Source organism: Rhododendron vialii, chromosome 6a (genome assembly GCF_030253575.1).
Source record: "Rhododendron vialii isolate Sample 1 chromosome 6a, ASM3025357v1".
NCBI classification, from domain to species: Eukaryota; Viridiplantae; Streptophyta; class Magnoliopsida; order Ericales; family Ericaceae; genus Rhododendron; species Rhododendron vialii.
In genome coordinates, this window is record NC_080562.1 from 4576546 (window position 1) to 4600875 (window position 24330).

General features: G+C 39.1%; 3 protein-coding genes across 5 annotated transcripts; 1 reads left to right on the forward strand and 2 right to left on the reverse strand.

The window, feature by feature from the left end:
• Positions 1-701: 701 nt before the first annotated feature.
• Positions 702-2918, reverse strand: LOC131331076 (pathogenesis-related thaumatin-like protein 3.5). The gene is made up of 3 exons (XM_058364899.1): positions 2724-2918; positions 1662-2007; positions 702-1212 (listed from the first exon to the last, which is right to left on the reverse strand). Exons 1-3 carry the CDS (start codon positions 2788-2790, stop codon positions 873-875), a joined length of 753 nt encoding a protein of 250 aa, XP_058220882.1. The 5' UTR covers positions 2791-2918; the 3' UTR covers positions 702-872.
• A 5489-nt stretch (positions 2919-8407) lies between these two features.
• On the reverse strand, positions 8408-12747 carry LOC131331078 (probable 1-acyl-sn-glycerol-3-phosphate acyltransferase 4). Of its 3 annotated transcripts, none has more exons than XM_058364902.1 (4): positions 12630-12747; positions 10771-11379; positions 10311-10441; positions 8408-8951 (listed from the first exon to the last, which is right to left on the reverse strand). In XM_058364902.1, the coding sequence occupies exons 2-4, from the start codon at positions 11340-11342 to the stop codon at positions 8503-8505; spliced, it is 1152 nt and encodes a 383-aa protein (XP_058220885.1). In that variant the 5' UTR covers positions 11343-11379; positions 12630-12747; the 3' UTR covers positions 8408-8502. The 3 variants fall into 3 exon arrangements, with proteins under 3 accessions (XP_058220885.1, XP_058220886.1, XP_058220884.1); XM_058364903.1 differs by lacking the exon at positions 12630-12747 and adding an exon at positions 12418-12529 and having other exon boundaries at positions 10771-11389; XM_058364901.1 differs by lacking the exon at positions 12630-12747 and adding an exon at positions 12061-12310 and having other exon boundaries at positions 10771-11389.
• Positions 12748-22412: 9665 nt separating this feature from the next.
• Positions 22413-24020, forward strand: LOC131331080 (probable galacturonosyltransferase-like 1). Its single transcript, XM_058364904.1, has one exon. It carries the CDS (start codon positions 22477-22479, stop codon positions 23617-23619), a length of 1143 nt encoding a protein of 380 aa, XP_058220887.1. The 5' UTR covers positions 22413-22476; the 3' UTR covers positions 23620-24020.
• Positions 24021-24330: the final 310 nt, after the last annotated feature.

Here is a 24330-nt window from a genome sequence, read left to right on the forward strand (position 1 = left end):
ACTGGGCCATGAAAGCATTGGCGATGTCATGAAAGGAACTGTTCATCTACTATGTGTTCAGAGGGCTTGTGCAGCACCGGCGGTTGTTCAGAGGCTTTGTTTTCAAGATTGGTCAGCACATGTATATATAGACTAACCTTCGCTTGGGGCTTTCTGTTTTGGATTGAAATGAGAAAGATACGAACATCTTGGTTGCATCGCATTGTTTTGTACAGGAATACTTTGTAAAGATAGCTCTTCTAGGCCTCGTTTGATACACGTAGGTTGAAAGGACTCGGTAGTGAGGAGAGGATTGGAATTGCCGAATTGGGATTGGTAGTGAAGAGGAATTGATAGCGAATTTGGGTCACGAAAACTCGCTTTGATGCCCACAATACTGTCTTGGACTCATGGGGACTCTTTTCCATCTCATATTACGTGTTGCCTGCACATTTTAGTAGCTGGTTTTTTGCCCTTATTAATTCGTATTAGTACAAAAATTCAATTCGGATGACGAATTATGGTGAATATCATCTTTAAAGCACCCAAGAAGCTATTTATTCTTCCTGGAACACGATCACGTAATGTGCTGAATAAATAGCGAGTGACACAATCACATATTTTGCGGAATGAAATAGTGAGTAGTCATTTAGCTTTGGGCACGTCCCGTGACCGTGTTCCGGGAAGGCTAACTAATTTCTTAGAACACGCAAACATTTTAATGCAAATATAGAGGTACTAATAAACGAATAGTGAGCATCTATTGTATGATGAACAACAAATCATCAAAACCCAAATCAATTGTAAACATCAAAACAACAATCTCACAAGTAATTAAGCATAACTAGGAGTTGACTCTAATTAAATGATGACATCATAATAACTCATAATTATTACCCGGTGGGACAAAATGTGATCAAATAATCGGACCCGGCACAAGTACAAGTACTTGAAGCATCGTCGTAAGCATAGCTATACGCTGTTGGGCATGCATTTTTGAACATCTCCGAATACCGAGTCGGCGAACAAGTGCCCGGCGTTGCGTGGTCGCCGGTGCAACAAAACTCCGGCGTGTCGAATGCTTCACACGCGCTCTTGCAAGCAACCACTGCGCCGGAGCTCATGACCTGCAGCTCTTGTGGGCAGTTTCCGTTCAGGTCAGCGACACAGCCGGCATACTGGCAGTCGCCGGCACCGTTGCTGGAGGGCCGTACGCCCATGCCCACGTTGTACCTGTTAGAGACATCAAGAACCGAATGCTGACCTTTTTAAAATAAATTTCCAGTGCGTTAGTAAGTTCTAATAAATATGAAGAGTTTGAACTACATTAATTATTCTTCGTATTTAGTAAATTTTTTGGTTAGAATAGGTTAAATATTGGTCTTGATGAAGAAAATAAACAGTGAACCTTCAAAAGACCGTAAAATTATTTCTTTTCCTCTTCACTGAACCTTTTTTTTAACTTCCGGTCATAATTTTAGTATAATTTTTAGATTCCTCTCGTCACGGGAATAATTAATTCAAAGGAGTCGATGAGAATTTAACTAAAATTTGAACAATAAAAACAAATAGACACTCGCCATAATAACGGAGTATATTTTTTAATCTTGTTGGGAGTAATGGAAAAACTACTAAACAACAAAACTAACAATAAAAACAAAAAACCCAACGAACTATCGTACCCGTCGACGAGGCTCACATCGTAGAAGTCCTTGTCGTTCTTGCCGCCGCTGGCGATGGTGAATTCCACCAGCGTAACCGGCGGAGCACCACCGCCGACGCACATTAGGCCGCCACAGTCGCCGGTGAGGCAACTACCGTTGCCCGAGCGGTCGAACTTGCAGCCAGTTCGAGCCCAGAACCGACCCGACCATCCGGGTGGGGCAGGAAACTCGCTTGACCCGCCGGGTGCCAATTGGAAGCCGCCGCCTCCAAGGACGGCGGCGCCATTGCCGGAAAGTGTGCCTGGCCAAACTGTGTAGGTGCAACGGTTCTGAAGCGTGAACACGGCGGCTGAAACTGTGGACCCTACAGATTTTGTCACAAAATGAAATGTGGGGTCAGAATCCAGCTAATTAAGCAATTAATTTTGAACGTTAAATAGCATTTAATCTTCGTTTTGATGCCAAGAAAATTTTAATGATTTCAACAGAGAGAAATTTTTTTCTGCTTTTAATTTTCAATAAAATGCCATAATCCATCCCCACTTTTAAATAACGACCATCGATTTATTAGGCATTCTGATACTGTTACACTCTATTATAATAATGGCATCAAAATGTTTCGCTCATCTATCGTGCTACGTATTACTATCTGAATGCTCATGCGCCAAACATAATTCTTAGAATTTACGAACGCTAAATCCGATTCCCATTACATCATTCGTACTACACCCGGACCTTTATGCCACTATTGTTATCGTTAGGCATCCCGCTGCCTCTATTTAAAATCTTCAACGAACCAAATGCGATTAATTAACGAGGAAAAATGTTCGATCGTCGAATCGTATTGTTAGAATTTCGATGCAGCTGTGACTTGGGTAGATGAAAAACTCAAAAAAGATAGAAAAATCGACAATGAAAAGCATGCATTTGAGAAAACTTGGGGAAAAAAGAAAGAAAGAAGCCATGATTAAAAACAGGGGATTCTCATAACATTCATCTGTCTGACTTTTCAATTTTCATAAATGTGTAAGGCAGGCAACATCAGTAAAAGAGAAAGGAAATTAAGGATGTGGGTAGTACCTAGGAAGAAGAATGCGAGGGGAACAAGGAGGAGGAGAGAGACACTGTGCTTAGACGCCATAGTCATTGAATTCACAGAGAGAGAGAGAGAGAGAGAGAGAGAGAGAGAGAGAATTCAGTTTTACAGCAGAGGGAGGAGAGACATGTGAGAGAGTGGGTTGTCGTGGCTGGGGTTGTGGGTAGTTAATAGTACCAAGCAACCAAATTTATAGATTCACGGTTGGGTCCCACCGCACTCTCACCGTTTCTTGTTTGCGGGTAGTGTGCAGTCCGCACTATAAGAGCCGGAGGACGGGCGATCAGGCCGTTTATTTCAACGCCGATTGTTTGATTTTAATTTAAACTTCTATTGATTTGAACTTTTCATTGCTTGAATTAAAATTTGAACTATTCAATGCCAAAATAAACGGCCGAATCGGCCATCCTACAACCCTGTAGGATACTCCGGAGGTTCGAGACTTCTTCATTTTCACGATTGAAAAATGTAATAGAATACTTATGTTTAGTTTAGGACCGGCTTTAGGCATACACGGTCCTCGAATTTTATCTGATGTCTGGTTACTTTAATTTTACACTCATATTATGCTTTTGCTGCTGAAAAAGCGAGAGGAGTGATATGTCTACGAAAGGTTTTCAAATTAATAGAATCACTATTCAGTTTTTTCTATATATATATATATATATATATATTTTGTGTGAATAATTGTAATATTCTCTTTAAAGTTAATTTTACGTTTTTAAATTTTAGTTGTAAATTATAAAGAGGACCCCAGTGAAAAAGCTCCCTTCGGACTCTTAAATATTTAGAGCCAAATCATTAAGTCTCAATTCTTGACAACCAGACCCCTCGCTTATCAAGTCGGTGAACATCAAAACGCTCCTATAAAGATTTTGAGTTTGGGGATGGTGCTATGTAGTGGTGTGAGTAGTATTGTATTGCGTACTTTCGAGCCATTGGATCGTGCATCCGACGGCTCGGATCTTATCTCGGCAATGAACGGCTCTCGATTGTAAAGATTTCTCACGATATATGGCTCGTGCATCCGACGGCTCGGATTTTATTTCGGCAATGAACGGCTCTCGATCGTAAAGATTTCTCATTGAATACTAACACTTACCAAGGTTATTGTTCACCATTATTAGGAAAGAAAGAGAGAAAGAAAAGTGCATATGCATATAACTGAGACCACATGTTCTTTCTCTTCTACTTCTTTCACTATGACTTCTTGAATCATCTTTCGTGTGTTTTTCAACTGTGGAATAGTTAAATTGCTTTCCTATACGAGTATTCTGTCAAAGCTCATCTTTCCATTTAAGGCAAAATCGGCAGTGAATCGAACAAGAAAAAATCAGGCAAGAACAATGCCAAGATTCCACTTACAATGCATGTGTTACCATACCAATTAAGAACTGAAACTCCACGGACGAGCACTTGTTATCACTAACTGCTGTATGGCTTAATTCGAATTTGGGTAATTTTTTTTTGGATGTCGTATGGCTTGTTTGAAAGAATTGAATATGTATGATTTTTCCGTTTGACCAAAAAAAAACTTGAGGGAATTATTGCTCTCTTTCAAGGAATATTTTTGCGTGGCATACACAGGCCATCTACAATAATAACACTAATTAGCCCGCAAGGTTTAGTTTGGTTGGTTGGTTAATCTGGTTAATTAGCCCACAAGGTTTATGAATTTTCTAGTCCCAATGTGAATGACTTACTTTTGATAGAGCCGGAGAGGGAACTAGTGAATACATAAAGAAAGTTCATTTCTATGCATTTTTTTCTTCTAGGAATATCCCTCTTGAGATCCATTGTAAATGAAAAAATAAAAAACCCACCAGTTAAAATCGATACTTTTGTATCTTCCTAGTTGTAGTGTAACACTGTCGAAATTATTTCTTAGAATTTTGATTATCTGTCGGTCTTGGTCTACAAAAGAAGTTTGTGCACTGCAACATTTCCCAATTATTTGATATAGTTGTGCTACAGGTACAGCAACCCATGTACAACAGTCGCGTACAGATTCATTTTGCGCCCATCTCGAGTCTCATAAAGATGATCAAAGCCGCTCATTTTGTTCTTAATATATTGTTTATGGTCTCTGTAAAAAATTGTCTCAATCCGATACCGGTAAAGGCGTTTAAGAATCATCCAACTTTGCTTCAGAAATTCAGGCCAAATTCTGAAGCAAAGTTGTATGATTCGTAAATGTCCTTACCGGTATCAGATTGAGATAAAATTTTACAGGGACCCTAAACAATATATATTGAACAAAATGAGCAGCTCCGATCATCTTTGTAATACCCGAGACGGGCGCAAAATAGATCTGTACGCGGCTGCTGTACAAGATTTGTTGCACCCTTAGCATTTCTGTATTTGATATAATATTTGTGGACTCAGGTGAAGGAAAGAGGAAAATGGCTTAATTCTGTGCCGTCTGTGTTTCGATTGCAGAGAGCGGTCTATGCAATTTCAGTTGTCCAGAAGTGTTTTCAATTGTTAGATTTGTTGAAAGACTTTTCGCGGGAAGAAATCATTCTCTCTGCGAATAATCTTTTTAAAATTTGAACCATTAATTACTGAGATGAATGAATGAGATGAGATTGCAGTCCTGTAGAAAAGCTGAATCCAATAAAAGAAATCAATTCATGACTCATCTATCGCGTTACCCGTCTTTCATTCTAGCTTCACAGCCCACCAATTGAACCTAAAACCTCTTCTTGATTCCGAATTAACCATCCAGAACGGAGCCAAATTGTGCCAATCCTTCTCGAGCGCGACGACGAATTCCCTTATCTTCTGTTAGAGCTGAATAAGAGGGGCCTAAACTAAACGGACCGAAAGGCGACAACGCCACGTTGCCGCACACGAGGATTATTAATTTTTCAACTACGCGACTCTTTTTGCGCATGTACAACTGAATATTACTAACAAGATTCGAGTGCAAAAATAGACTGAATAGCTAATGTTCGAGTGAATATTAACGTTGTTTGCTTGTGCCAAATGCAGTAAAGATATAAAGATATACCAAAACCAACTGCTTTAATTTAAATTCTCAGCAAAAGACCAAACAAACCTAACACACGTACGTAAGGATGAATTCACGCGGTTTTCACCAGAAATGTTTTCCCAGTAAAGCCTAACTGGCCTGCAGAGATGACACCCCTTAATTGCCCCAAGGTGACTGAGGAAGGGTTACCAACCACTTCTCTCATTGGGAGAATGACGTCAAGTTGGTTAGAATCCGAATAGCTTGGCGGGTTTGCTCTCCACACAATTTCTAGGGTTCGATCTTGGGATATCCGGTCGGCTTGGATGATCTGTTTTTGACTAGATAGAGGAGAGAATTAGTTGAGGTGCGCGTAAGCTGGTCCGAACACCCTGACGATCGAACGAGAAAAAGAGAGAGAAAATAATCCGTGCAGGATATAACCAAAACGCTGTCTGTTGTCAGTCATACACATGACATTTGCATATGGTAAGTTGGTAACCTAGCTTTTGCAAGCCTTCAAATTTCACCCGCATTTGACCACACAAAAACAAAAATTGAACAATCTTTTACACTAACAGAGAATAGGCAAACATTCGGCTCTATGAATGTCGTACTAGTCATTTGGATGCGTGCAGTGAGTTTTTTTACAACTGTGCTATTCACACATATGATATGTACACAGATCGAGCATAGATTTTTATGTGGGGCCCACTACGGGTCCCATGGAAACAATCCGAGCCGTTCATTACATGTAAAACATGTTTTTAAGGATTCCCTCAAAAAAATCAGCTTAATCCAATTCCTATAAGTGCTCGATCCAATTAATTAACTTTTCATTCGAATTTCAGGATAATGAAAAGTTAGATAATTGGATCGAGCACTTTTAGGTATTGGATTGACCTAATTTTTCGCGAGAGCCCTTGAAAAACTTTTTTACATTTAATGAACGGCTCGAATTTTTTGTATGGGATCCGTAATAAGCCCCACACAAAAATCTGTGTGCGATCTATATGCATATTATCTGTGTCAACAGACTTATTGATTTTTTTAATCTTGTAGCCTGGTTGGGTAACTCAATATCCTCTCATATAACGATCTCTGATATGATAATAATTTAATGCAAAATAAGACCATCACAATCTCATTGAGACTATCCAATCCGTTAATTATGTGCCTTAAGAAGTTACAAATCGAGTAAAACGAGTCTCATTTTACATCATATGAGGCCATGAGGGCTCATCACATGAATTGGATTCATTATCCGGTTAGGTATCCATGATCCAGGTCCAAGGGACAGTGCCACAGTACTTGATCCTACTGGACTACTACTCGAGGACAAAGTAATGACCTCAGCTATGGGTACCGATGACGATGCACATATCGGTGCGTGGAGCTCACTTCTAATTCCCACTTAAATTATCCATATCGTCTATTATTCTCATTTTTCATTCAAAATTGGAACATTAGATCAAGTACTTGCAGTTTTCCTATATACTCAATTTGAAAATTATTTTCAAATTAATGAATGAAAAAGTGGGTTCTACATATCGATCTATGCACCATCGATCAGTACCCGTTGAATTACGCAAAGTAATATAGTATTAGTACCAAATTGGCCGACAATGTGAGATCCCAAAGCAATCTCCATCGTCCTCCGACACTCATAGACACAATGTACTTCATTTTTTTCCGTTCAACAAGCAGCATATTTTAGCCAACTATTGTTGTAAAAAAAAAGAGCTCAGGAGCACGTAATTTTGAAATACTGAAGTCCTATGTACCAAGGAAGAGCTATCCAATATGTACCACCTGTAATGCTTGATTTCATAGGAAATGAACATGGAGAAAAACCACAGGCCTTTCAAACCCACTAAGCAAAGTTAAAAGAAATTCATAAGAAAATTCGAAAGGACAAAACAATCAACAGGCTGCGAAAAATGATGCAATGGGAAAAACATAATTAGATTTTAAGGTTTTGAAAATCAATACTCCAAAGGGTACATGTCAAAGGACAATTGATCAGTAATGCACGAGAAAAAAATTATGCTCGGAAACTATCATGAAAGAAAGTTATGCTCATTGGTATATGAGTATATAGGAACTCCAGGTCACCAAGTCCCCTTGAAAAATTTCCTTACCTACATTAGATTTTAGAGTTGCATGAATTTGAGTCCAAGGTATCAGTTTATCTGCCAAAAATGGTGGACGTAAGGCGGCCTAGTGCAGCGTAGTGTGTGGTGCACCTACTATCCCGCTTATTGCCCTCAAACCCAAAACAGGAGCCTTGGGCACTAAGTAAACACCTTTAAGTTACTCCGTATTATAAATCTGTAAAATCTCCCAAAAGATCATCAGGGATACAGGTATGCACCTTTGAAATGACCTAACGATTTCATAAAATGGTATAATCTCGTGAGAACCTAGGTGAGTAATCTTAGCAATGGTCTTGACTCTTGAGAGGCATGGGCCCATGGCAGTAATTGCAACAGGGGAGCCTAAAAACGAGACTGAATCCCAATTCGTTAGTGATGAAATATTACCCTGCAAAATAAAACTTAAACTTGATAGCCACGTATTGGGGCAAGCCTCATTCATTACTTGCATATCAGGAAAGAATTGACAAGAGTATAGAATCCCACAAGGCAAGAAATTTCAAATTAACATTAACCAACTGGGAAACTGGGCAATCAATGGTACAGAAACATTCAAAGATAATGATTTGCAGTAGTTATCAAGTCAAGGAGGTAAAAGTTATTCATTGTTTTCTCTAAGTGTTTCAGGACAAGTTATAACTTCTTGGGTTTTTCATTACATAGCATCGGTTTACCAATTCCAAGGACTGGCAATGGTCGGAAATTGAGATATGTAGCAAAAGAAAGATATGCACAAGCTAGGCTTATGTATATTTTGAACCAGATAGACGAGCAAAAGGTAAGAAATACAAAAATGCCAGTCAAGGCGACAACCACCGAGAAATTTACCAAGCCTTTCAAGGTTGATAGTTCTCCTTCGGTCCCTTGTTGGGGAAAATGACCTTCAGCAACAAACTGCGAGAGCAACTCATCTTTGTGCTGGAATGCATTTATCAACCAAGTAGCAACCTCACTTTCAGATAATGGCATATCCTTGATAGGAATACGCTGAACATGAATATGAACTTCTGAAGGATCCACGCCACATAGATTGTCCACAAAAGAAGGGCACCGATGTTTGTACGCAATAGTGATATCATAAACTGCAATAAAATGATAACAAGATCTTGATCAACTTTGGAGCTAATAAAAATACACTTACCAGAACAATCAAAAACCAAGGTCTGCTCCCTAGTCCCTTTTCATAGGAAATGCCAGCATATAACTTAATCAGGTTTCCTACTGGAAACTCAACCCCACACCGTTCCCATGTTACCATTGTGGATATAACTCTCGAGGTAACAGCTAGTGGTTTGTTGATGTTTTCATTCCCATGAATCCCATTAACCTCAAATTGTTTGGTTTCCTGCAAAATGCATTAGCATAGAAACAGATCTCTATACAACTACACATAAACCTACTAAATTCTATATAATACATTACTGAAATGTCCAATTTACAAAGTGAGTTGAACCATAGACAATGCCAATACTACTCTGAGAAGTAAATAGGAGTTCAGATTGGCAAGCAAAACAAACCAAGGAGTGCAGACTATGACAATGGTGGAGGTGCTACAAGCAGTGGTGGTAGTGACAATGGTCCAGATAATACAGAAGATGAAATCTCATGTTACTATATCAACTGGACAGAGATAAATGGCTTATGCAACTTTAATTGGCCTAATCCTATTTTTTCAAAGACATACATAGTGGCTTTTCAGTCACAATTTTTTTTAAACTGAATGTTATATAACGAAAGTAATTCCTTACAGGGCCACCCAATGATAGTTCCTAAACTTAGTTTCCAAGGTACTGACACCATCACTGAAACTATTCAGGGGAAAGGAGACCCTATTTCCACAACATCTGCCAACTAAGGATGTACGACTGATGGAGTGAATTATAGTAAGTTGAGAGAGCGTTATAAGTAACACAAATTTGGTTTCGCAGACATGCTACAAAGGCAAAAGCATGACATACTTAGGACTTAAGGTCTCAAATATCAGCACAATGTGCTCAAACCAATGCATGACACATTTTGATGAACGAAAGAGTCCGTGAAAAATCTGAAACAATAGATGAGCCAGATCTAAATGAAAGTCGTGAAACAGAAACCTGGCAAAAAATTGGTCACGTAAGTACGTATCAAGGTCCACAAAACTGATTGAACAGTGCTTGAATCCTCAAATATTTTCGGCACTATTTCACATTGTAATAAGTAAAGGGAATGATTTTCACACTCCCTTTTCTTATATCCACACTCTTTTTTTTAAGTGAAAAAATACATACACTTTCTGGTAACTAGAATAATAAGCAAACTTCCTCCTGAACAGCAATGGGAGAAGGATATCTGCCCAATTAGCAGAAAATACATGGCAAGTGGCGGCAACACTTCAAACTAAACCTAGGCCCTAGAATGAATGCAATGAATCATACTAACAACATTAAAGACAGAATAACAACCTGCATCCAAGGACCCCCTCAGAATTTCCAAACATGTGTAGAAACCCTTAGTTTTAGGAAGCAAAACATTCTTCAATACAGGTAATCCATTTTCAGCTGCAAACTTTTGATTCCTTTTGCACTTTTGTTCACTGAGAAAAGGCAAGAAATTTCATTAGATACAAGTATGACGATGGTCCATTGTATTTACAATTCAACTGTACCAACAAACCATGCTAAGGGTTAAAAGATGTAGATAGCATTCGTCAAACATAATCAATAAATGGACGCCATGACTTCCACATATCTTTCACAATTCTGTATTTGCTATCCAAAATCTGGTGTAATATCAGTTGCATCAATCAGGATATAAGGTTGCTTAAAAATAATAAAACAAAAGGTAACATTTGCTTTTAGAAGGATGCATATACAAAGAACAAGGTACATAACTCGAGTAAGAGAACAGGGAATAAGAACTCACGTAAAATCAGTTCCTTCTGGGAAAACAGCAAGCCACAAGGGATCCAAAGGATTAGCAAAAGTCGAAAGCATTTCACGCAAAATTGGCTCATCAATTTCCCACTTTCTCTCCACTGGGATGAACTCCAGAATATGAAAACCCCAACCAAAGATGGGTAGTTTCATTAAACTGCTCTTCAGGACATATTTGATGTAGCCCAAGCACCCCTTTCGCAAAGCAAGATCCCACATATACATCCAATCAACCTCAGTTCTATGGTTGGCAATAAGTACAACACGTTCCATTGGTGGAACAGTTTCCCCAGAAAAGATAACTTTTGTTTTGTTAACCTTCTCAAATAGGAAGGGCCACAAAGACAGCCAAAGACCAAAAAGGAGAGATGTTGTCTTTCTACTCAAATGTATGCTTAAAAAGCGCAACAAGACTGCTGCAATAGGCCCAAAATATACTAGAAACATAAAAGCTGTAGAAAGAAGAAGCACTAAACATATCAAACCCCTAAAAATCCTAAAAGGAGTCAACTTGCGATGCTTTAAACCATCATTAGAATTGAGGGCTGGGCAAACTTCCATATTCGCCAACAAACACTTCAAGCTTCAAAGCTTACTCCTCGTAGCTCCTACAAAACATTAAGCAAGATGATACATATCTTAGTTATTTGGGTAAAAAGGTGATGTTTCTTGGTATGAAAACCAAGAAGGAATGAAACCCTCCACCCCCCAAGTATGCAGGATTCTCCACAACTAGCTATATTAAACCAGAGATATGATGTGATGAGTGTTACCGACAGACAAAAAATGGCCATTAATGACCATTGGGAATAGTCGTATGTCTGTACTATTCTAAACATAGACAAGCGGCTTGAAATAACAATAGTTGAGGTAATACTATAAGTATCGCAAACAGGACAGATTGTGGCCGTCATAAGAACACAAACTTATACAACAACAACAGAACCCATGTAGTCCCCAATCATTGGGGGTATGGGCGGGGGAGGATGTGAGACAGACCTAATCTTTGGCAATATGCACAAAGTGGATGCTTTCAAAACATCATTGAAACAGTGGCCCCCCTATACCTGTTTTACTGCGGAACCATGCCCTCAAATGAAAGAACACAAACTTATGCCAAACAGAATTTAGCTGGTCTAAATATTTCAATTTTAACAAAGCTATACAGTAGACTCTGTAATGACCACCAATATGAGAGATCTTGGCCCAATAAAGGAATAAATAATCCTTTGCCAACTGAGACACACAGTAATCACATGTTAAGCCCCTGTAAAGCTACCTGATTGGAAAGAGTCAATGATAGAATGGCCAGTCCACACAACCTAGAAATTTCTCGACCTCCTAGAGAATAGATTTCCAAAAAAATTCCAGCAATTTCTATAAGCAACCAAACACACAAAACTTCAAGAAAACAAAAGCAGAATCAAATCGACGGCACTTGGGTCCCACATGGATGGAGCCCACACATCGATGTATGGATCTGCGCACATTTTTTCATATCATTATTGTGCACAATATTCCTCATCAACAGATTCATTACTATCTACTAATCAATTTCAAAAGTCAAGACCAGAATTAACCTCCTCTTTCTGAATGAGACATTGCACATTAAAAAAGCAACAAAAATACACCCAACCGAATGATACATTCTCGGTACGCCAGCCGATTCATTTCTCAACCTCTCAGATTCAAAAAAAAAAAAAAAGAAGAAGAAGAAGAAGAAGAAGAAAAAAAGAATGACGGCAATATCTAAGCAACCAAACAGAGAAGGCAGCGTGGAATCAGGTTTAACAAATCCAGACAAAAATACATAAGCATGTATAGATACATTTGCAGGAGGAAAACAACGTCATTTGTACCTGTATTTGAAGTCGGAGTCTAATCTCGTAAATCTGGAGAGAGAGAGAGAGAGAGAGAGAGAGAGAGAGAGAGAGAGCGGTTACATTTCCAAAAGAAGGCCAATAGAACAGTTGTTGTAGTTATCGGAGAAGCCGACAGGAGTAATGGTTGCGTGCGCTGAAGCCCACCGGATCGAATCATGTTCTTTGTCTGTTAGTGGGACCCACCGACCGAGGAGATTGGGACCACAAAGTTCTGCTGTAACTTTATTGGTTGATGTCAATCTGATTTGGGCATTAATCGGCAAGTGGAGTTGTTTAAGAGCGGACACGACTACACCGAATAAGACGGGTTTGAGTTTGCTTTAAATTGGAATGTACTCGTCTCGTGTCGAGCTGGACCTTCCCCAAACCCCACCACTGAATAGAATATGCTGCGGAGCATCTGTGTAGACGGTAGAGCGATGTTGAACGGTTGATTCGGTCATTCATCTCGATAATCAATCTCAATAATCACTGGCTCAGATCTTAATCGAGTAATAAACGATTGAGATTTGTATTTACTTAGATTCGATCCTAGCCATACGTGCCGAGATGAACGGCCAGATCGACATTTCTTCACCTACTTGGCAAGGAGCTGCTCGGCAGCATTCCCATGCCCTTCTTATCAACCAATTGTTGGGTGACCCGAGTACCACGTGGTATTGCTCCGGGATATTTTTTGAAAATGAAAGATCGTAATCAGCAATCACACAGTGAGGTTCAATCTTTATTTCTTAATTATACAGCAAAATAATGTTCCGATCGTATAATCTGTTACTGCATAAATGGTTTTGAGTTCTATGTAAGTAACACAAGACGTGGTACTTCGGGAACACTAAATAATTACTTCTTTATTTTTTTTAATCGGTCTTAAGCTACGATATAAACCGCAAAAATTAATACCTTAATCTACGATTGGATTTGGCAAATTGAGTAAAGTTAAATATACTATAATCTCGTTTGACCTTGAGTATTAAAATGGTAACAAGAACTAAATCTCGGGTGGAATCATAGAATACTATTCCGCGTGGCGATGGCGGAATCTACAGCCGGCAAAGACGCCAGCTCCACCAAACTTGGCGAGAATATTTTAGAAGAAATATGTACATGATTGTTCTTATACTGTTAATAAATTTTATTTTAAAAGTAAAGTTATATCACATTGTCTACTAATAATATCTCAATTTCTGTCATAGACAATAAAATTAAGTGCATGGATATTTTAATTGGCTAAAGGAAAAGAACACATAAAGCTGGCTATCATCGGTACTATAATTGTTATGACATTTATTCGGGTCCATTTATAATTATGGATCACTTTCACAAACGCAGCGCGCGCATCAGATTTGCACGTGGGCGCATACAAACTCCGCACTCCCTGGCGAAAATTTGTTGGACAGTCCTTGTTAAGGGTTATTGTCGGGTAGGCCCAATCTGCTAAGTCACTCTCCAAATCCGCCCGTGGATTGAGCTGAGTGGGTTTTTTTCTTTTTGTGGCCGGGTAGGCCAGATTGTGTTTCTTAAGTTGAAGCCCAAGCCCGCCCACGGGTTAGCTCAATTGCCAGGTTGGCGGGCCAAAGTTCGGGTGGGCTACGGGCCGGGTCTCATAAAAAAATGTATATTATATTAGTGCGATAAAAAATGTTCTCTGTCTATAATATTAGCACCCAACACTTAATACAGTCATACACATTATATATTGTTGTATTTATTATATATTATAGCATTGAGAGCATAAAAAGAACTTCTCCAGCTGACAAGGCTTCTACAGCCAATCACAAATGCATAGGGCACCCCACGCACATCTCTAGTCTTTCAAGATCAGACTTTTGTTTCTCTTTCTCGGTAAATGAACTTCTTCTTTTCTTTATTTGCTTAGTGAAGCATAATAAATTAGTATAGTTGGTGGTAGTGGACTAAAGTAAAGCATAATAAATTAGTATAATGGGCTGGCTGTCGGGCAGGTCAAGAAAAAATACTTAGGCCTAAGCCCGCCCATTGAAAACTATGGGCTGGGCTAGTCAGCCCAACGGGCGGGCTCTAACCAGGTAAAAGCTTGGCTGATCGCGGCCTCCGAGCTAAATGATGACCATTAGTCCTTGTATGTTCACCACCCGGCAACACCACACATTTCTGCAACTCGGGTTTGTTACTTATTTTGTTATAACAACGTAGTTTTCACTAGCTAGATGCCTAGATGTATATCTCTGTTGCATAGATTCTGAAGGAGAAACAATGGAGATTTCGCTGGAAGAAGAAAATCAATACGCGTACTGATTCGGGTAATGCCTTCACCTCATCCAGCATCTTATTCGCTAGCTTAATTATAAAGTTTCTTTTGAGCATGTATTTTTTTTTTATTTTTAACAAAGGAACAACCCTATAGTTAGGCCACTAAATGGATCCGATTACGCAACTCAAATTAATATCCGGGGAAACTAGAGCGGTGACACCAGTCACGGCCCCCCACTTACTTCAGGGTACTTACCCGGTGGAGAATCAAATCTCAAACCTTGAAGAGTACTCCCAAAGCCTAAATATCCGTCCGAACCCCTGGATCAACCCCGGGTGTGTTCTTTTGAGCATGTTATATTTCCTTAAATATAAATGATTCGGGTTATTAGAGTTGTGCAGTAGACAAGCATGCATTTGAGACTTGAGTTAGTGTCTATCTTGTTCTCAGTTTGGCATCCTTGGTAATCGCTAACAATTGTTTTTTTTCTTTTTTTATCGGCAATTGCTCACATTGTTTTGTACATGTTCTCGTGTGCATTAGTTGTTTATTTGTCTAGATGAAATCTGAGCCGTCAGATAAGGCAAAGGGGTAAGTTTCTTGTAGTTAAAAAATTTAAGCCGAAAAAGTGTGGGCTTGTCTTGTAAGAGTCCAATCTAAAGGCCCGCTACAATTAGGTTGGTAGGCTGGTGTTTGATATCAGCAAGATCAATTGAGATGGGTTTGGGCTGGGTAAGTCCATGATGAGTTTGAATAGAGTTGGGCTGAATTTTTTCCACTAGAGTTCGCGTTATATTTTCTGGTATTTTTGTTCGTCTATTTTAAAATTATATATGTCAAATTCAAATTTTATTTTTTGGATGAATCACTCCTCTCAACTAGAGAAGTCTAAAAAATAAAAAGTGATGACGAAAAGCAAAAAAAAAGTTTACTAAAGACAAAAAATACCAAAGAGCCAGTAAATTTTTTTTTTTTTACAGTGTCATCTTTCAACTTCGATCCACATTTGTATACTTTTCAGATTGTTCTTGTCAAGACAAACATTTAATCCAAAAAATTACGACGAAGAGCTAAACAAAAACAACTAAAGCAAGTTTTGTTTAAAAAAAAATACCGAACACAAAAATGTTAGCGTGAAATAGGATTTAACGCAAACTAAATCCATGATTAGGATTTAATGCAAAAGCCCAAACTTGTTTCGGATAATTTGTTTAAAGTCCAGGTAATGGGTTAATTATAGGGGTCAGTGTAGTCACCAATTTTAATTGATCTTCATTATATCCTGCTCAATATGAAATTTTGAATTGTGGGCAATGTAAGTCTGCCAATTGGTTTATATAGCCACTCTCTCTCTCTCTCTCTCTCTCTCTCTCTCTCTCTCTCTCTCTCAAAAGCACAAGATTCACCCATGGACGCAAAAAAGGGTGTTTGCATGTCTTATTGGCTTACTTTGGGTATGAATTTGGACACAATTCTAATAGGCATGAGACACATAAGAACTCGTGAATGGACGTGGAAATGTCCTTCGAAAATGGTAAGATCTTTGGTGAAAAAGCCAAAAGTAAGTAGTAATGGGAAAATTCTAGCGATAAAATTTCACCCTGAAAGAAGATGTTTCGAGGGCCGATTAAAGTTGGCGGAAATATTCCTACCATTATGTCCGGTTTCCGATTCAAATATGATAATATGACACAACAAAAGAATTGGACGAAATAAATAAACGACCATCTTGAAGGGGATTGAAAGTCATGCCGATTGCACAATCAGAAGAAAAAGAAAAAAAGTCATGACACAAGGTTGGCAGGCTAAAAATGAGTAAATTACAATCTGGAGTCCAACTGGGGAACGTGGGATGTTGCCGAGCATCTTCCTATGGAGCAGGTGCATATCGATCGATTCGGTCTTTCATCTCGGCAATCGACGTTTAGATCTTAACCAAGTAATAAATCATTCAAATTTGTATGCGCTTATATTCAGTCTGAGCCATCCGTGCCTGCATGAACAGCTGCTCGGTACTACTCTATAGAAAGATGCTCGCCAACATCCCGATCCGGACTGGGGTATCCCTATTTATTACGTTTGAAAAGGATTTGGAGAAAAGTCATATTTGGTATGCTGAGATCCAGAGCCTGCTTTAAACTCTAGTCGTTGCATTAATTTTCTACACAATTTGACCGTTCTTGCACGGACAACCGTGTACTGAAAACCCAAGCTGTACGGACTTATCCAATAATGCAAGACTTTGACTGTTGCCGACTAGCCGGGCAAAATTATTCGACAGCGGGATCGGATCCTCCGATCCTCTCCCGAGTTTTGGACCGAAGAAAACAGTATAAATCTGGAAATTAATAATGCGGATCTACTTTAAAATTCTTTCTGCTAAGAATTCAATTTTTTCTAGCGAAGAGTCATAGAACTTGTATTTATAGCCAATATATCGTTAAAAAAAAAAAATTTGGGTTCTCTTCATACAAAATGAAATGAAACGGGGAAGTATGATGGTTTATTTAGAAAAAAGAAAAGCTGTAAAAAAGAGGGAGAATAGACCATGTGTTGGGGGTTGCCGACTATTACCGAAATTTTTTTGGTTGCAAATCGGATATCACGTGGTATTCGTGTAACACATTTGAGCTGTCTAAACAATGTAACCGATGGCTCGGTTGAAACAATCTTGTCCTTTTCTTTTTTAAATTCGTTCAGTACCTTTCAATACGAGTAGTTGGTTGTATTTTTAGACGGCTTGAATATGCTACACAAGTACCACGTTAGTCCGTATCGTATCTGCACTCAAAAATTTCTCGACTTTTACCACCCTTGTGGCCCAGTCCATTTGGGTTGTTGCATGGCCCATCTGTCGGTGACCATTTAAAAAAAGAGAAAGAAATTTACACTATTTTCAAAAGGAAGGATGGGAGTAAAAGAATAGGAAGTGTCGATAAGAGAGGATTCAGTAGTCATATAAGTCCAACTGAATCACTTCAAAATAATACTGTCAATATCAAATAATTCGTTAACCACGTCTCGTGCCCGGCTCATTGCGGTACGATGGGTCTAGCGGTCGCATAAAATTAACTATATATGATCCCGTACACTAGTCGAACTTATCCCCTGAGCTCGGTCGAGCTTGTTAATGAACCAATCGAATCCATGGTTGCTGGCCTGTATCACGATTTTTGAACAAAAGTTTATTTTCTCTCTCTCCTATTCGTGAATGCTGTAAGCATGACAGAATGTGGCATGGCACTGTGATGGTTTGAGGAGAGAGAAAATAGTGAGAGTAATCCATGCGCGTTTCTAGTACAGATAATCATATGGCTATGCTAGATTTCTTATGTGCATTGATTTTGGCGCTCTCTACACGGAACTTTCCTCCTCCAGCTACCAACATGATCATAGTAGAAGCCATCAATTAATGTTTCTTTCCCCCCACCCCCCCCCCCCCCCCTTTTTTTTTAAAAACCCGGATGTCGATCGAAAGTTCCTTTAGTCGCACAAATATTGTGTTATATTATGTCAAATGAAGAAGTTACATCGTCGTACTAATAAGAATATTGTTCTTCTGATAATATCTTAGTTCTTGGATTGATCGAGTACTAGATCTCTCAAACTAATAGATTGACAATACCCGAACCCTAGGATGACGATGATCCTATATTCGGATAAAATAAATGAATGACTATTTTATGAATGAGGATTGTACTCGTAAAGTCACACTAGGGATCTTGAGTGTTGTCTATGCCCAAGTTCTATCTCAGATGCATGTAACATGTTAACATGTTTTATTTACATTATTGAGATTTTGATTTGATTTGATCCGTATAATTAAAGTTTTCTTTCATATTTTTTTTTCATATGTAGGTTTCTCCGTATAAGGTTTTCTTCGATAATTTTTTTTTGGTGTGTGTATTGTTTCATACTCTGGTTGAAGAAATAGTTTTCTTGATTAGTAAGCATGAATTAATGTCTTTACACTTTTCGGGTCTTTGAAGGTTCTTTGGTTTGGTTGCTCTAGTGTTATTATCATGGAGTTTGATATGTCAACATTGAGAGAGAGAGAGAGAGAGAGAGAGAGAGAGAGAGAGAGAGAGAGAGAGAGAGAGAGAGAGAGAGAGAGAGAGAGAGAGAGAGAGAGACGCATTAATCATACGTTTGATTAATTAAATTCCCCATTCATGTCTCAGGTTTAGGGCTAATAAACGGACGAAACTAGCTACTCGAGTTTGAGTTTGTGTGCTTGCTAAAGTCGTTTTGATATCGATCTCTCACATAACTAAACAAAGCTTGAACTTTTTTCTAAAACTCCTTTAAATTTCAAAGCACGTTCGAACAAGGTACGATTCGGCTCATTTAGTTTTTCATGTTTAAAATATTCAAATTACTTGAAATCGACTCGTGATTATCTCGAGCTTATTGGAGATATATGGAGTTGCATGATAAATTAAATTACGTTTGAACATATTTTATAGCTCTTTAAGTTTTTAAATTGAATCTTAATAATCCACTATTTGCTCATTCATCGCCCTACCCGGGGCCGGCCATGATGTTTTAGGGGCCTTTTGGCGAATTCTGAAGAAGGGGCTCCAAAATTATTTTGGGTTATTAAATTTTTTTTGGAACTTATATGTTGGGTACTAAAAATATATAGTTGGAACCTAATTTTTACACCTTAATTTTTGAGTCCTGCTACGAGCAGGGACAAACGCGTTTGGCCCCATTTGGATCCCGAAAAAATCTAAAAAAATATCCATAAATTTTTGAATATTATTTTATGGGGCCCTGTAAAAAATCAGCTCCAGTGGATATCGGTAAATATTACTTTTGGATAAGTAGGGGTTAGATTTTTTCGAGATCCAAATGGGACCAAAATCAGCTCCAAAAGTAATACTTACCGATATCCACTGGAGCTGATTTTTTACAGGGCCTCATAAAATAATATTCAAAAATTTATGGATATTTTTTTAAATTTTTTCGGAATCCAAATGGGATCAAACGCGTTTGTCCCTGCGGATTGTCCCTGCTCTTAGTTTTTTTGTTAATTTTTAGGGGCTAAGGGGGCCGCCTCTTGTGCCTTTAGCTCAAGGCCGGCTCTGCCCTGCAGACCGACCCAACACTTATCATGTGTGCCCTAGTCTGTCTATATTATAAAAAACGAGTATGGTAAATTTGTTCACTTTTAGGATTTCTTAATTCGGTCGACAGAAAACTAAAGCTACCCACCTGTTTTTAGACTGCTGACTTTACAGTAATTTAATTTAAAAACTTTGTTAGGTTAATTAATCCTCACTTTTCTAATTTCGGTTGATAAATATTTTGTTAGGTTAATTATCACTTCTCGTACCCGTTGACAAAATGATCCAATACAGCTGGACTTGGTGGATTAAAGGGGAAGGAAGCTGTGTGCATACATGAGTCATTTATGATCCCCCTTGAATTTCTAAATTTGTAAAAGTCGATCAATTTGATTTAAAATCATTTACGGAGCAATATTATTCCAAAATATATATATTTGTGCACTGATTTATTTTTAGGGTTGGGATCCTCTCCCGTATTTTCAAACGATATCCGATTAGCATGATTTTTTATGTGCTTAATTTTCTTGACAATGTTTAAAATATCAACGATCCCAATCACCAAAAGACCCAGGAAGGGGCCCGAAAACAACCTGGACAGAACCGTGTAGGGAAGAGATATCCGTTCGTTATTTTTAGGGAAGGAGGGTAGTAATCAAATTATTTTTGGGGAAGGAGGGTAGATATCTTTATAATTTTGCATCTAAGCTAGTTCCAATACACAATAAATACTACCCAAATAAGCAAACACCAAACAAGCTCTGAATTAAGGTATTTGTTACTTCCTCTGTCCGATTTGTTTGTCCTCTTTTTGATTTTTTGAGAGCGTTTGACCTCTAAAGAAATTGTCTATAATTTTCAATTCGTTATGTTTTTAATATACAATATGAATCTTGTATGGTAGATTTCAATTAGTTTTATTATACAAAATCTTCAAAATCATAAAAAATATTATAAAATTTAAGATATAAGTACATTTTTAAAAGACACGAATTTCGACAATTTGACAAATAAATTGAGACGAGGGAGTACTTAATTTGATCATTAAAATCAAAATCTACTCATTCCAAATTCATAATTTCACATGCCTCTTAATGAGTTCGTACGAAAGCCAGTGCCGCAAAAGCCAAAGCAAACCACTTTAATGTCACGACACTTCTTTAATCCCCATGCAATCCGGTTCCTCCTCTACATAATTTGAAAACCTACGCATAAGAAAGGAAAAACCCCATGGGGTAGTCGGGTCGGTTGAGAGGTTTGTTTCCTACACAACTGATTAAGGTTCGATTTTTAAGATCAGGCTGCAAGAAAGTAATTTTTTATTAATTTTCTAGTCTCGGAGTGGAAGGTCTGCGTTTAACCGAACGAGAGAAAGGATTAATTGAGGTGCATCGTGGGCGTAACCTGGCCCAAACACATCCGTCCAAAAAAAAAGGGAAATTAAGAAAAGTTTAAGGGGGTCCCAGCAAATAAAAAGGCTAGCTACTAGAACAACATGGGTGGGTCTAAGAAAACTAAAGTATGATAAATGATGAATCCAACAAAACTTGTCTCTGAATTTTGTTGACTTATAACCACCTCTTTGTCTCTGAAGATCTTCAGCCTGGCCAACCAGCTAAGGAGACTATGCACAATCCCCTTGCTTTATTACCAAACAATGAATTCGTATCTTAGAAGTACCATCGGCAATAATTTAGATTTTACGTACAGTGTTTGACATTCTGAAAATTCATTTTCTTTTAAGAAGATCGTTGTCATTGATAATATAAATTAAAGAAGATCAGATGATTGAGTTATAGAGATACAATACACCGAAAAACACATATGGGTATGCGTCCGACTCAACCTATTAACTTCGTAAACAATCCCAAAAATACGACTAAAGCATACTAAAAAACAACAGAAGGGATTGTCTACACGATGGTAAATGTTCGTAAACCGTTACGGACCAATTGCCATTTTTGGTCTAAAAATATCAAAACTAAGGAGACATCCCTAGTGTGCCTTGGGTCACAACAAACTAACGCGCCCTCCATACAGGTCTCCTCTTCAAGTAAAAAATATGATTCGAAGCGTTAATTTTGTAGATCTCAATGCCTAGACGAGTTCCGTAAAAAATCAAGTCATTCGGACATCGATAATCAATAAATGGATCACGTTTGTCTTTAATAAATGCACGACAAGTGCAATTTTCAAATCACAACTCAAACTAATTTGAGTTGACTACTCAAATATCCATGTCTGATCAATTTGATTTTTTCCAAAACTATTTCACGTATCGAGATCTATAAAGTAATAAAAGGTTCTAAACACATGCTCAGAGTCTTTGGACTCATTATGAGACCCATATGGAGGAAATTATTTTCCATATTTATTTTGTAATCAATTTTTGTGTTTGCAAAATCATTGGTAGCCTTTTATGCTTCCAACCCTATGGACCAACCCTGGCTCCCTATTTAAACCCAACATACCCTTTTCTCCCACTACCAAATCTTACACCACCTCCACATGGGATGATGCTTAAACAAGTACTCCTCCAATTCCTCCTCCTCCTCCTCTCCCTCTTTGTTTCTTCCTTCGCTACCACCATTACCGTGGTCGCCGCCGCCACCGCCACCACTTCAACTCTAAATTCAGAAACCAATCTCTCTCCTCAATTTAGAGAAGCCCCGGAATTCTACAACTCCCCAAGCTGTCCCTCTATAACCGACGGCAATACTAACGTCGTCGATATCGAGGAAAATGAAAAAAATTCTACCATTATTTGCTCTGAAAAGGCCGTCCACGTGGCAATGACACTGGACGCCGCCTACCTCCGCGGCTCGATGGCAGCGATCCTCTCGGTCCTCCAACACTCCTCCTGCCCCCAAAACATAATCTTCCACTTCGTCGTCTCTGCCTCTGCCGTGGCCTCGCCCACCGCGTCCCACCCACGCGCCATCATCTCCTCCTCCTTCCCCTACCTGAAATTCCAAATATACCCCTTCGACGATTCCGCGGCTGCAGGTCTCATCTCCACCTCCATCCGCTCTGCCCTCGACTGCCCGTTAAACTACGCCCGCTCGTACCTCCCGGCCCTCCTCCCCACATGCGTCCGCAAGGTCGTCTACCTCGACTCCGACCTTGTCCTCGTCGACGACATCGCCCACCTCGCCGCCACCCCACTCCCCGGCGCCGCCGTCCTCGCCGCGCCGGAATACTGCGACGCGAATTTCACCGCCTACTTCACCCCCACATTCTGGTCCAACCCATCTCTCTCAGTCACATTCGCCAACCGCAAGGCATGTTACTTCAACACCGGAGTAATGGTGATCGACCTCGCGCGGTGGCGCGACGGTGGTTACACAACGGAGATCGAGGAATGGATGGAGCTTCAGAAGAGGATGAGGATTTACGAGCTGGGTTCGCTGCCGCCGTTCTTGCTTGTGTTCGCCGGAAACATAGCGCCGGTGGACCACCGGTGGAACCAGCACGGGTTGGGAGGGGATAACTTTCGTGGGCTTTGCAGGGATTTGCATCCCGGTCCGGTTAGCCTTTTGCATTGGAGCGGGAAAGGGAAGCCGTGGGTGAGGCTGGACTCGAACCGGCCGTGCCCGTTGGATGCTCTGTGGGCACCTTATGATCTGTTGAAAACACCATATTCGTTCGAATCTTGATGGAATTGGAATTCGAATTGAATTGGGTGAGGGCAAATGATGAAGCAAAAATTGGTGAGGACACAGATTCGGATACTTACTGTGTCTAGAGCCGTTAGATGCATGTAAGTTTTACTTGGATGTATCGGTGCGGAATTCAAGTGCACGAATGCCCAACGCTATTGTATGTGAATCAAAAAAACTAAGAGCAGGGACGAATCCAGGCACACGATGCAGAGCACAACTGTATTTGAATCTGTGGCCGAAGACAAATATATAGGAAGGTGCGAAGTGTATAGATTTTGTGGATGATTATAACAGTTACTCCACTAATATACTGTTGATTAGGAAGATGACTAAAAATACAGAGGTTTTTTACTCTGTAAATTACTTAGATGGATGAAAAAAGAAGGTATTTGGTATTTTTGCGAATATTTTTCATTTAGTAAGCATGGATTCGTTACCCAAAAAGTAGTTACCGTGAAATATACTTGATCAAAATATTTGGACTACCGGATCAAAAAAAATAAATAAATTTTGGACTATAATTTTCTGTGTTTATCAATAGTATTGTTTTCATTGCCAACCTTGTAATCTTTCGGTCGTGGGTGTCAGATGATTGTCAAGGGAACGCGATGTCAATATCGTTGGGATGTCATTTTCTTCTTGTGATATTTTTTGCTCTTGTCCCGTTTTATCTTTCTACAACGTTAATTTACAATTGATTAATAA